Source organism: Acomys minous (assembly GCF_964271855.1).
Source record: "Acomys minous genome assembly, chromosome: 3".
NCBI lineage: Eukaryota > Metazoa > Chordata > Mammalia > Rodentia > Muridae > Acomys > Acomys minous.
This window is the reverse complement of record NC_140485.1, coordinates 44,780,278-44,795,002: the sequence shown is the minus strand read 5'-3', so window position 1 is coordinate 44,795,002 and position 14,725 is coordinate 44,780,278. Positions and strand designations below refer to the sequence as shown.

General features: G+C 42.3%; 1 protein-coding gene across 14 annotated transcripts in view; it reads right to left on the bottom strand.

Moving 5' to 3' along the window:
- CD44 (CD44 molecule (IN blood group)) overlaps window positions 1-14,725 on the bottom strand; it is an 85,712-nt gene that overhangs the window by 11,032 nt on the left and 59,955 nt on the right. For 12 of the 14 annotated variants that reach the window (XM_084774979.1, XM_084774987.1, XM_084774988.1 and 9 more), the window contains 5 exons: window positions 11,128-11,229; window positions 9,339-9,428; window positions 8,237-8,443; window positions 5,548-5,616; window positions 1,286-1,357 (listed from right to left, as the gene is read on the bottom strand). In XM_084774979.1, coding sequence (XP_084631105.1) covers window positions 1,286-1,357; window positions 5,548-5,616; window positions 8,237-8,443; window positions 9,339-9,428; window positions 11,128-11,229 — 540 coding nt within the window. The remainder of the gene's footprint in view (window positions 1-1,285; window positions 1,358-5,547; window positions 5,617-8,236; window positions 8,444-9,338; window positions 9,429-11,127; window positions 11,230-14,725) is intronic. The other 2 variants (XM_084774983.1, XM_084774984.1) reach the window with 2 other exon arrangements.

Here is a 14,725-nt window from a genome sequence, read left to right as displayed (position 1 = left end):
GTTATAGGATCTCAAAGTTGGCTGTAAAGATGTCCATTATTATGCTATTTGTAACAATAAAAGTTGAGACTGACTTAATGTTCAATGGTGAAAGAGTAACTAAATGGATCAGGATGCATACATTTTGTTGTGTGCTATAACTCAAGGGAAAGGTATTCAATGACACGGAGGGTAGAAATGACCAGCAGAGAATATTAGCCAAGTAGCACATATGGCAAGTTTTGAAATAAATTAATTTGGAAAAATATTAGGAAGAACATGTATTAAGACTGTAGCTTTATTACTTGTGGGTATTGAGATAGTATGATTTATATTTCCATCCAGTTGCTGCTATATTTTCTACAGTTTATTTGCTAATTTATGTTCCACTTGTGGGTTGATGCAATATTATGCACATATTTTAAACTCAAGCTTCAATAGCATTGACAGGTTGGATCAATTCACGGCCAGATGTGTGCATTAAATGAAGGCTTGAGGAAGAAGAGAGACAGAAAGCTGTCCATCCCTGTCTTTCTTGGAAGTCTTTCTTTTCTCCTACTTCAGGCTGTGCATCCCCTTTGGCCCATCCCAAGGAAGCAGGGACGCTTTCAGGAAGACACCATTTCTAGGCTTCCTGCCCTACTCTGCCTGGCCTCCAGCACCTTCTCACTACACTGGAATGAATCCTCCTGCTTGAATCCAGCCTGCCACCGGCTGCCTACGTGTTTCCTGAAGGCCACCCCTCTTTCTACGTGTTCTGCCTCCTCGGGTGGTCAGTGGCAGCATGGGACAGCCAGAACTCACAGCTCCCTCTCTACAGTACTTGGCAAAATGTTTCTTCTGGCTGCATTAGCAGACTGTCCCTTAAGGAAAAGTAGTCTGGGGACCAGAAGAATGTTTCACTCCACCCAATACAGATCATCCGGTATCTCCTCCCTGCCTGCGGATGCAAAGAGGATTAATTACACATTTCATCTCAGTCCCAGAAATGTAGAGGGAACTGGGCTGAGAGATGAAGGACCTGGGTGTGCCCTGGGGTCCTCTGAGTGACCATTCGTGTGGGAAGAATGCTTTAGGAATTGATGCATCAGTTCTCTGAGGCAGGCCTCAGTGTGAGCTCATCCATTGATGGGATGTGGGGTAGTTAGAGGGGAAAAAGAGAGGGCTACGAAGAGTCTATAGTATTTTTATTTATTCTTAAATTTGCAAGGAGGTGCAAGGAAGTGCCTTTGATGAAGTCACTTCAAGGACATTCTGAGAATCTGACTGTAATTATCTTATGTTTGCTTCATGGTGTGAAACTCACCTGGAATCTGAGGACTCCTCCCAGGACCAGAAGTTGTGTTCGCCCCACCACCTTGATTCCCGCTTGAGTGTCCTAAGGGGAAAAGCAATAAGCGCCTTCAGGCCAGGTTTGGAATACACAGCTAGGAGTTCCCTCCACAGCGTTGTGCTGGGCTCCCCTCCAACCACTGCCTCACTAGAAACTATAAATAGCTTCAAGACGCAGACGTTTAATAAAGTGTTAGGCAACAAATATCATCTCTCTCCTCATCTCCCGAGAAAGTCCACTGTGACTAAGCTGAGGTTCAAAATGTTATTTTTATTGCAAGGAGCGGTGATGGGCAGTGTTTGAACCTCAGGTAAGCTCCAGAGCTCAACCTTGGGTTTAGGACCTAACTCTGCCTCTTATTACCAACTTGTGCCTGGTATAGTCATTATCTTTAACTCTCTGTTTTCTCGCGTTTAAAGTGAGGATCACAGTAGAAACCACTTCATTGTTGCCTTACAGAAGCTTACAGAAGTAGATGATAGTGGTAGTTGTGAGTATTTATTATGTTCTGTGTTTGAGAGCTTGCCGACAAACTGTGGTACCAGAGACCAGCGGAACCCCATCACTAGGGAGCTCACCAGGAATCCAAATACTCAAGCTTCACGCCAAACCTCCAGAAACAACATCTTCATTTAAATTATACCCCTAATGTATTCATATGCTTCAGAAAGCCCAAAGTGAATCTAAAAATTATGCTGGTTAGTTAGTTTGTTTGTTTTAATCAGCTTAGTAAAAGCAAGCCCAGGTCATCTGCAAAGAGGGAACTTTGAATGAGGAAAACGCCTCCAACAGACTGGTCTGTAGGTAAGTCTATGGGGGTACTTTCTTCATTACTGGTTGATATGGGAGAGCCCAGCTCACCAGGGAAGTGCCCTCCCAGACAAGTGGTCCTGGGTGGTATGAGAATTCAGGTTGAGCAATCCACGGAGAATGCACTGGAAGAAGCACTGCTCCATGGTGTCTGCTTCAGTTTCTGCCTCCAGGCTCCTGCCCTGACTTTCTTCAGCGGACCAGGATTCAGGGTATGAAAGCCAAATAAACCTTTCCTCCCCAAGTTGCTTTAGTTATGGTTTTAATCACAGCAATAGAAAGCAAACTAGGGCAAATATTATAGGCACTAATACTAACACTAATATTTTTTTATGTATTGGGGGAGGTGGCTCACTGGCTTTTTCTGTCTATAAATAAAAGGTCTAGCCACAGTAGAAAAACGAATTCTTTCTATTGTCAAAAGGTAAAACAAGGAAATAAACAAAAAGCCCAACTTAGAAGGAAGCATTGTCAGAAGACAGTCTATGAGTCAGAAGCCAGGTGCCTTTTCAAAACAAGGGAGACAGCACATTTGAGAAGAAACTTCTTGGTTCTCTGTTCCCTTTCTTCCTTTACTCCTTGACACTAAAGAGCAACCTGTTCTGGAACCTTGAAGGCCACCAAGGGGAGAAAAGCTTAGGCAAGACTCTTTGACTAGCTCATTGTCCAAGATAGCTGGCCTTAAGAGAAAATATTATCTGAAAGAGTCAAAATTTAGACTTTCCAGAGTGGACACTGAAAACTAACTATACAGGATGGGTTAGTTTATGTAGTTTGGTGCATTTTCTAAAGCTCAAATGATATAGAGCAAAGTAACCCCTGTGCTGCTTCAACAGGCCCCCTCCTATTTTGAGAGTGACCTCTCAAAGGAGTCCAAGGCAATATTTCTACCCACCTGCCAATGTCCTGGGCAATTGGTAAGTGTGTGCACTCACAAGTCATGGCATATCAGCCACCCAAACTGGGGAGTCTTTGGCCTTGGAAACCACTGTAAAGGTATAGTCACTCCCACTGCTCTCTTTTGTCTGACTCACAGCAGCCTTTGATATTTGAAAGGGAGGCCATTAATAGATCATAATCTATTTATTTTCCTTTTCCAAAGAAGTGCTCCCAGCAAGGAAAGATCTAGGCGTGTGCACAAGATGAAACCTCCTGTTTGAACAATAGACACCTGCACAAGAGCCAAAGGAAAAAGACCAGCTCCCGCCCACCTGATTCTCACTTCATGCAAAAGCCCAAGAGGGTGGGCCAGAGACAGTAGGCTTCCTTTGTGCCCAAGGGCTCCATAAATCCAACCAGTGTAGGACAGGCCTGGAGAACAAGTTTTGCAAAGCGGGACACTGGACACACCAGTTTGGAGATGGAGCTGAACCCAGACATGGGCATAGAGATCATTCAGTTGGCTCCACCTGTGAGAAATGCGGTAGAGAACTGAGCGCACAAACCAGCTGAATGGGAGGGGCTTGGAGAAACTCAGACCCAGGTGCAGTGCCTATACGGATGGGGCGAGATTAGGCACTTCTGGCAAGCTTCTGTGCCACAGCCTCTGCAGCTGGTCCACAGGCCACACCTACCGTAGTGGGGCTCTCTTGGCATTGGAAATGGTGCCTTCAAACAATAACCTCTTACATTCTCAAAACCTAGATTACCAAGGTAGGTGACACATCTTTTTTTTTTTTTTTAAATAACAAGGAAACTCAAGTTGAGAAGAACAAGTGTGCCAAGGATCCTTGAAACATCAGTCTCTACTTCAAGATACTTTCTAATGAGCCCTACACCCCAGCACTCTTATGTTTAGAGGGTGTTATCAAAACCACCATGTAAATAGCCATCTTCACATCTACTTGAACCCTAGAGGCAACACTTGCCCCAAACTCATGCAGCAGAGGATGCTTGTTTGTATGTATGTCCTGGCTCCTATGGATCATATAGATTTGTGGGTGTCAGGAGCTCAGAGTAGAGAGTGCTGAGAGAACGTCTCTGTAACCCCAGTGTTAGGGATTAGGAGTAAGCTGTCAGATTTTGTTGCCTGGAGTAAGGTTTCCAGGGGCTGCTCTGAGTCACGGCCAACAGCAAGCAATCTATTTAATAATGCAAGTCTTGCAGTAATCATGGTCACTACAGAGTTTTCTTCCAGACCAAGCTTAGACGAGACAATATGAGACCCAGGCCTGAAACATGGATCCACTGTCTTCACGTATCAACTTAGCAAGTTGCTTACGTCCCCTTTCCTTCCCTTAGTCTCCTCATCTGTGATAAGGAGATGATAATAGTGTTTTCACATACTATAGGGTTTGCAAGGCAATTAGATGAGTTAATAGTAAATAGACTCTACATTTACCAGTATTGGGCCTGCTTGCTCAACAGAGACACCAGTTCCATGTAGTTCCATGTATAAATGAAATGCTTCGCTGAGTCTTTCCGGCACATAGTAAATTCTGAAATGCTGGCTACTTTCTCAGGTGCCAGGAATTATGCTAAACATCACCAGATATCCCTTCTGTCATTTGGCCTTTAAAGGGTATCCTGTGCCAACATCTCAAGATCATCAGCCAGGATTCAGACTCTGTGATCACCTTGCTCAGTTTGGTAGAGGAACGAGGACCAAACTCCAGCTATTTTATGTCTGAAGAGTCCCCTTAGTGAGTCTGTAATGGGGCAGTGTTAAATGGGGGTTGTCCTCGTTAGGGTTACTGCTATTGTGATGAAACGCCATGACAAAAAGCAACTTGCAGAGGAAAGGCTTACATATCACAGCCCATTGAGGGAAGCCGAGGCAGAAGGAACTCAGACCTGGCTGGAGGCAGAAGCTGATGCAGAGGCCACGGAGGAAAGTGCCGCTTATTGGCTGGCTCTTCGTGGTTTACTCAGTCTGCTTTCTTATGGAATGCAGGGCCACCAGCCCAGCAGTGGTCCCACCCACAAAGAGTTGGGCCACCCAACCCATGTCAGTCACTAACTAAGAAAAGGCCCCACAGGCTTGCCTATAGCCAGATCCTACGAGAGGCGGTTTCTCAATTGAGGCACCCTCCTCTACGATGACTCCAGCTTGTGTCAAGCTGACATAAAACTAGCCAGAAGAGAAGTGCTGCTTGAATCCTTTGACATCCTTTTCAGATAGAAGCTCTTTTTCTAGACTGTTCTCTAAGCATGGTGCCCATCCCAGCAGTATCAGGATCCCTGGGAGTGTATTAGCAATACAACAGCTTGGACTCCGTTCTAGACCTACTGAATCTGAACTTTCGGGGAAGGATCCAGCAAAGTGACTTCCTAAGCCCTTCCTCCCTGTGACTGAAAATACATGTTTAAAAAAAAACAACAAACAAACAAACAAACAGTGTGAAGCAATTCTCTAGGAACCCTGACTCATCCTTCATTAGCAGCCATTGGGTTCAGTGATTTGACTGGTCAGTGACTGAACTCACCAGCTGATTCAGATCCGTGAGTCACAGAGTGGAAACCCCCACTGGGGTCCATGGATGAGTCTCGGTCTCCTAGAATAATAAGCAATGAAAGTTAGTCAGTACCACGTGCCCACTCACGCTGTCCTCTTCATTTCCATGAGCTGCGTTTTCAGAGACGACGATGACGTCAGTGCTTATCCTTAAAGACAGTGATGCGTGGGCCAGAGCCTTAATCAAAATGAAGGAAACTGAAACAGCCCAGGCCATCTTGGATGAGCATTAAAAATATGATGTGCGTAGAAATCCAAGAACAGGCCTAAGGGATATTCTGAGGGAAAAAAAAATGTTACGATGCTTTTGTGGGACTGAACTTTGAACTTCACACTTGGATAAGGGTTGCGAGGCTGGAGTACCTACAGTCACTTAAATGGGGGCATTGGCTCAGGCTACGCAGCCTGAGAAGAGGTTTCCCTGAATCTGAAGTGAAAGATTCTTAGGAATGAACAGAGCAAAGGCTCAAATGGAAAAATAAACTATTTATCCAGAAAGGAGAAATGTCAAACTTAAGTGAAGAAGGAAACATATGAAGTGAAAAACATGGATGACATAAGGTTCTGTATCAAACTAAGTCCCCATTGATACTTTCTTTACAAAGTTGAGCCTGCAATTTCTTTTTTTTCTTAATTTTTATTTAAGTAATTTATTCAGATCACATCTCAATTGTTATCCCCCTCACTTGTATCTTCCTCTTCCCCCTCTTCCCTATTTCATCCTATTCCCCCCCCCCAAGTCTGTGACAGAAGGGGACCTCATCCCCCACTATTCAATCACAGCCTATCAGTTCTCTTCCTGGTAGCCTTAAGCCTACAATTTCAGCAATCACTGATATGATCCCATCTTCTCAAATATCCATCACCAGAAAGCTCTAGGTAGAGACAAACTCGGGAGTGGCTCATTGTAAATCCAAATGTCAAATCACACGAGAAGCAAATACACACAGAGAACAAGGGCGCCCAGAAGTTGGTATAGATCTTTACAAAGGTGCCTAGGAAGAACGCAGCGGGCTGCCCATCACCATCCCCAGGTTGGGAGAGGAAGGGGCTGCTTGTAGTTGCTCATAACTTTATTACAGAGAGATTGCTTTGTTCCTTGGATAAAAGTTAGAATAACAGACAACAGTACTTTCTGAACTGCCACACTGGGCGGCCCACCACCAAAGGCACCGTTTCCAAAGCCATCACCATCACCAAGCCCATCGCCACTGCTGCCATTGCCTGCTTCAGTGACTTGCAGTCACCATACAGACAATAAAACACTTTGTGAATGTCTAGAATAAAGAGGGGAATGAGAGCCAGGCTACGGAGAACTGAAGGGAATCCATCAACCCCAGCACGTGTGGGCACTAGCTTGGTAGGAGGAGCACCATTTTCTAGCAAACAGACTCAGCAATCCCCCTAAGAAACTATAACTAGGATTTGCCATTTCACATTTAAATTCCCTAAGTTTCACGTTGGGGCCGTTTCAGCGTGAGAACGTTTGTGGCACTCCTAAATTTGATTCATTCTGTGGGAATCTAACAATAGTACTTGGAGGCCTTGATGAAGAAAAAAGATTATTAATAAGGAAAATAAGCAAAAGCTTTCAGGGTGTAAGTGGGTTTGATCTTGCCAACACCGCTGAAGTTGGTATTTTTAAAGCTCTTTTTCTTGAAGCCCTGGAACGGGAAGCCAAAGGAAATGTGCCAAGCATATGCCACCCTGTGTTTTCTTTCCCTCTGTCAATCAGAACTTCACCACTGCCATCTGTTTTGCATGTGGGTCTCATGAGATCATTTTCCTATCTCTTGGGAGAGTGAAGGAGGTAAGGTCTATGTACAATTATATGTGTGTGCATGTGTATACCTATGTATTTAAGTTTTACTGTGCTAGTGAGTGAGTGGTAGAGGTACCTGGAACACAGGCACTAGTGGGACGGGGTTTCTAGTTTTTTAGTCACAGAAGTCACTTTCCAATTTCCCTTTCTATAGTGTGAGCTTCCTAATACAAACAAAGAAATGGCGAAGAGAAGTAGAGAGGATTGCTTACTTGAGATAAAAGTCTTATTCTGGGTCCATGTCAGACTCAGCTGAGTAAGTCATATATTTACCATTACAATAAAAGCAGGTCCCAGGTTATTAATAGTGAATCATAAATGTTGAAGCACATCAAGAGTAGAAAAGGTTTATATACCAATCCATCACCAAAAATGGAATGAACTAGTCAATCACCAATTAAAGAAAATTTTAGAGTGAAGATACCATGTATGAAAATCATTAGGATGTTTGGTAAAGCATTACTAAATAGGCAGGATATATTTGCTGAATCAAATTAAATGGCTAATATTCAACCATTTCCATCCATAAAAATATCAATTTCACATGCTTCAAGTTAATATATCACAGAATAAGGAAAAGACAAAACAAGAAAAATCTACCATAAGAACCAAGTCACACACACACACAAAAATGGATATTACACCAGGAAATGGAAGCATTATTTTATATCAAATAAGTCCACATTTCCTGGCACTAGAATTGATGACCAATGGTGAAAACCACTCCCATTGCACAAAGTAATCTAATCACAGCCTGCACAGAAAATATTCCCTGCAATAGGAAAAATATATGTTGTTTCTCCAGAGAAGCAAACCAGATGACAAATGGCCAAATTACCTGATAGGGAGCCATCAGCATTAAAGTCGGAATCTGCCGCGACAGTCACTTCAGTTTCACCAAAGACCCCAGTCTTAGTAGGGGTCATTGGGATGAGAGTCCCATTTTCCATTGTGTCTGGGTAATGAGTGGTGTAGCCGTCCAGTGAAGTAGTTGCACCTTTGGGAAGACTTTCACCTCTTCTTCCGTCTTTACCACCACTCCTAGCTGCATGGAGGTGGAGTCAATGGTAAGCCTACACCTGTAAGGTCACCACCCACCATGTGCTTGTCTCCAGAAGGAAAAGTTGATGAGACATCTTTCTACTTGTTCTCCAAGGCCAAAAGCTAATGGAACTAAACAAAAACAAGATACCAGCTGGATAACAATCAACAGAAGAGATCTTGGTGACTACTGCCCAAAGGGGTATTTGTTACAAGATTTGTCTGAGTCACCCTTTGTTTATCCCTTTGTGACTTTGAAGTCAACTCGGGTACTCAGGATTTTGATCTTTTTTTTTTTTTAATTGGATCCACATCTGAGTAAGAGGAAGAAAAAACCATTGGATGGAAAGATGAAACCATTCTGTCTGTGGCTCTAATAATAAGTTCAAGATCCAAAAGACCTGAGTCTACTGGCTTATTTTTTCTTTTCTGTGCTAGAAGGGCATTGCTTCTTAGTCACCAATACCATGGAGAGAAATGAGAAATAATGTTAGTTCAAGAGATATCAAAGAAATCTTATAGACACAATCATCATTTGTTAAACCAAGTTACTAATCTAATACCTTTAAAATTCAGCAGAAAAGTTTGCACCTAATGTACAAAGGCTTCTAAAAGTCTATAAAGCAGAAGAATCAGAGACCACCACCAGAGACACCTTTTGATCAAAATCAATGAATAAAATCAGGCAATGGGTGTATCACCACCAAAGATACCACAAAGTACAACAACGAAAGACACCACAAAGAACTACCACCAAAGATACCACAAAGTACCACCACCAAAGATACAACAAAGTACCACCATCAAGATACCACTAAGTACCACCACCAAAGATACTGCAAAGTACCCATAACTTCTTGATTTCTGCTTAAAAGCCAGTTGGGCTTTATGATCCTTACTGCTAGATGGCAGAATAGGAGGTGTTGCATGGTCTTTGTCTTCTTCCAGCTCTCCATTTGATGTAGAGAAGTTCTGAGAATGACTCTGTGCTGTTTCAATGAGGGATGAAGCTAGAATTAATTAGGAACCATGACACAAATCCTTTGTTACATGGGCAATCTGGCTATAGGGTATCAGGTTGACAGATACAATGAGAGGATGATACTTGTGCCTTTCATCATCTGCTGATTGATAGAAAGATACAGGAAGATCATCCTTTGTCCCCAGTTAGCTTCTCTGCCTCTCAGTGAGGTGCCAATCTGAACCCTAAGCCAAAACATTGCCTTCCCTGGGCCATCTTGATCCAGGTGCAGCAAGTATCCCAGAAACAAAGATCACAGAGACATGGAAAGGGGTGCTATAATTTCATTTTTCCCTTAACCATCAAGACTGCCCAGTTGAGGACAAAGAAGTTAGACTCTACGGAAAATAGTGCTATATATTACGTCTGTGAATACAAAGGAAAAAAACTTCATCAATGAACTCAGAGCAGCTCTATAGGGAAATACATGACTCCCTTGTAGAGAACATTAAATTTTAGTCACTACTTTATTAGTATGGCAGTGGTCTTGCCAGTAGAAGGGTTTCTCTTCACTGCACCAAGGAAATGCTTGCCTGGGCAAACACAGGGCCCTCAGTGATGTATATCAATTTGAGATTGAATCGTTGCCCATATCTAAAATCACTTTGACTGTTTTGAGTTCTTTCCTTTTGTGTTCTTCTTAAGAAAGGCACTGACCTCTGAGGCGCAGGTGCAAAGGCCTCATAAAACACACCCATCAGCCATGTCTACCACCAAACAAATATAACAAGGAGACAGGCATTCAGCAAATCCCAAATTCAACATCAGAAAAAAAAAATTCAACGGTAACACAAAATGGAAATACAAGTCCTGCATTGGCAAGGGCCATTTATAGGCTTATTTATGTGCCCCTTTGATGCCTAACACTGTGCTATTTACATTGATGGCAATCAACACATGCCTGCTGGCTTTTTTCCCTATGCCTAAAGGGCTCCTATAAAGGACTCTGTCCATTATGTGTAGCAAGCAGTGAAATGGGGCCTTCGTAATTTTGGATTTCTTTTATATTCTGCCAAGAATTTAAGAATGACTTCAGGTTGGTCCTTGGGCTATCCTTATACACATGGCAAAAATTAAGAGTACTGAAAGTTTCACATTTCTTCCTAGCAGACGTTTAATGATAGAAAAAGATGTCAGCAAGTGGTTCTTTTTTATTCCAGGGACTCTGCCACCTTGCTCAATTATTAACAACATGCCCCCCTCCTCTGAAAGCTAAGTGTGATTTCTCTATTCGCTGTGATGATCTGGCCCTCATATGTCTTTATGCAATCATGAAAGCAATCTTTCTCCTGCTTTGGCTGGAGGAGGGGTGGAAATCAAAAGGGCCAGTTGAAACACAGAGACACCACTCTACTAATGATGATCTCCAGTGCCACTCACATGACTAATTAGAGAAGAAACGTTGAGATGAGTGACGTCTCCATATTCCCTTGTTAATAAAAAGCCATTAGCTCTGGAATGGACCTTGAGTGAGGATAAACTCTGGTTTAAAGATAACCCCCAAAAGAAAGGCAGACAGAAAAAAAAAACCAGATTCACATCCTGGCTGAGCTAAGCCACCTAGCAAAGACTGCAGCATTCTGCCATCAAATGTAGCATCTTGACCAACGTGAGCAAGATGCGAAATAGATAGACAGGATAACAAAGGGGCTGGGTGTCATCCTTACGAGTTGTCACTGAAAGTGGTCCTGTCCTGTTCAAGTCTTCCACCAAATGAGAATCTGGAGCTGCAGTGGGCTGAAGGGTTGTACTATGACTGAAGTCCGTATCTGAAGGAATTAAATTGGTGTTATTGCCTTACTTCCTATGCCATTGCCCGAGGATAATTTATGTCTTATAGCCAAGTAATGTTTACATTCATCCTGGTGAGAGGAAAGAAACAGGTTCACATGACCAGAACTGGCATAAATGATTGTTTCTCCAAGAATGTCACAGGATACAAACGGTTTTCATTTCAGGGTGGAGCTAGGTGAAAGATATCACATTTGTTTGTTTTGTTTGTTTGTTTTGCTTAGTCTGGAAGGGAAAGCACATGACGGGGCTCATGGTCTTTGCAAAGGGACAGAAATATAACCCATGTGGAATTTGCTTCATTTCAATATACACAAATACAGTCAGACATATAGAGACAACACACACAAGCATCATTTTGTCACCAGGCCAAACAAAACAAAACAAGAACAGCAAAAGGTTTTTAAACAGACAGTGGCTTCCCTTATTTGGTTCTTTGTGTTCTTGTTTCACAAAGGAAGCACAGAAAATTCATGTACACATTACCCAATATCCCTAGAGTGAGACAGTAGGTAGTGCCCATGGACAAATAAGAGTCATTCTCCCCGTAAATAAAAGCAAGAAGCATCTTGGGGATTCTGATTATAATGTTGAGTGGTGTGAAATTTTCCCTGAAGTAATTAAAAAGGCTGCTTTTTCTGATGGTTATCACTAATCTATTGGGCTGAAATAAAACGTTCAGAGTGAAATAGAGGCCAAACAGTCCATAAAAGCCATCAATACTGCTAACTCTACAATTTACTTAATCCACCCACACTACTGCCTCTGGGGAGATCTAATCAGCTCCAAATGACTCCAGTGGGAAGCAATGGGATATGGGGCACCCACCTTGGAACTGAAGTTTTTACATGCTAAAAGCAAAGGCAGACAAGACCTCTGTGTGCCTGATTCCACCATCCGGATTTCAAAGAAGACAAGCCAGTTACCCCCATCAAAGTTTCAAATGGATACTCTGCCAGAAAAAAGCTTTGTCTGCCGAGGGCCTGCATCCACTCTGGTTAATTTTTCCTTGTATAAATAAATTCTTTGGGAGCTATTGTGTCATTGTATGGCTGAAGCTAACAGACTTGTGTATGTGAGGAGGCACAGTAAAGTAACTGCCGACATGACCAGTCGATGATATGGTTAAGATTTGTACTGTAGGAGAGAGAGAGAAGAGAGAGAGAGAGAGAGAGAGAGAGAGAGAGAGAGAGAGAGAGAGAGAGAGAGAGAGAGAGAGAGAGAGAACAGCCAGAGAAAGAAAGAAGCAGACTGAACATCACCAGAAGATTGGATCAGGTTAGGGCCAGGAAAGAAAGAGAGAGTGGCGTAGAATAGTAGAGGGAGTGAGATAGCAAGAAATAGAGAATAGAGCATGAGTGAGAGAGTAAAAGAGTAAGAGAGTGTGGGAATATATATATAATAGCACATTATAAGGAAGATGAGCAGCTGTGGGTAGGGCAGGGCTAGGGGACGGGTGTGGGGCTTTGAAATGTTGTAACAAGTACTTGGAGGCCAGCATGGGCTTTGGCGTGCAGCCACGGGTATATCTTAGTGGAAAGTCCTATGTCCCTTCTGCCAGAGGTAAGGGAGATGACTCCTTTGGGCAGGTGGGAGCTGATTTCACAAGATCCTGAGGAATGCCCTGTTTTATCTAAACCAGAAACCCTCATAGAGTCCAGCTTTAGCTCAATTCTGAGGTCTGGACTGCCTGTGAGACCTAACCTCTTTTCCTTGATATGTTTACTCATGGAATGTAGTCTTTCCCTCTTCTTCAGGTTTGAAACTTGATAATGATTCTGGAGTTCTTTTACTGGGTTGGTGGGTTTGTTTTTACCAGAGGGCTCTGAAAGAGCCCTGCCCTACAGAAGCTAAGCACATAGGACTGTTCTGGACCTTGCCTGTGGTGCTTCAGCAACTCAACATAATGCTCCCAGCCTGGCCATTTAAACACATCCTCCTTCTAGGCCATATTTATCCACTCATAGTGATGTGTCCATTCCTTGGCTCTTCCTCCTTTATGGATCTACTCACGTAAGTCTTCTTCTCAAAAAACTCTCCATCTCACCTCCTCACCAGATTTTTGCCTTTTTCAAAAATCACATTCAATCCATTATTCTCGAATAGTCTCGGGTAGGTATGGGGTCCTCTAAATTTCTTTTAGTGTTCATTATGGAAATTATGAATTTTTCTGCTCGTTACTGACACTGACTCATGTTGTCAGCTCTATCATGGTGTTAAACGTTTTCTTTTGTCGGTTGACTTTAAGTGTCTTTCAAGTGTGATATGAAATATATATCCTTTTGTCTCCATGACACCTCACACAATTAGTGCATGTCTCACGTACATGGCTGTTTACAGATTTTTCTGTTCACAAAGGTTGGGATAAAGTAGTGTTTCTAAACAAGAAACCTATATAAATTTTTGGATTTACTTTAGATATAATTTTGTAGTTATCCAATATGGAGACATATATTCACTGAACGATAAGGATGTATTTCAGTCAAATGTATGTAGACCATATGGTTGACGACTTTTATCCAGAAACTACATGTAAATGAAACTTCTTGGAAAAAAATTTATTCCTGTAATAGTTATTTTTGAAATGTTACAATTCTGTGATAAGGATACTTTCTTAAAATAAGCAAACAAACAAAACAACATGTGACTCTGCTCATGCCACAGAGTGCTCCTCCTGTTTTACTGCTGAGAGGACAGAGGCTATCAACTTTGTTACTTTTCTCTATATGGTTGCTGCTGTCACAATAAAGGAAATTTGCTTTTAAATATAAAAATTAGACAAATAATTTACAATCTTCCTTTCTCGCAAAACCACAACTAGTATCTTTTGCTTTCTTAATTGGGGTAAATAAATATGAAAGGCATTAGTAAAAATAGGAGTTTTATCTCCTGTACAAATTGTCTATCCACTAAGTTCACAGCCATTCAAGGAAGGCCAAGAGTGGTCTGAATCCTAAATTCTTCAATACCACATCGTCCCTAAATGAGGCAAGAGTAAATAACTTTAAAGTTTTCCGAGTCATTAAGTTGTTTATTTATGTTAACTGCTCACCATTTTTTTTTTTACCACTCGAATTTCTCTACCAGAAACCAAGTTTATCTTTAAATCTATAATGGAGACAGTCACTGAATCCATTATTTGTTGTTTCTTTTGAAATCTTTGCACTTGAAAGGGAAAGGGATTGTAATATCCTTTTTGTAGCTGGGTATGACAGTATATGCAATCTCAGCACTCAGGAGACTGAGGCAGGAGGATCACTGAGAATTGAAGGCCAGCTTGGGCTGTGTAGTAAGACCATCTTAGAGTAAGCAACACCCCACCTCCCCCTTAGGAAAAATAACTTCCACTCTTGTTAGCCTAAGACTCACTGTTCTGTAATCTTCCTGCCACTTCTTCCCTCCATGACACGAACTTTACAGAGATGGATGTGCACACCCACTCCTAACCAACTTGTATCTGCACCACATGAGGAT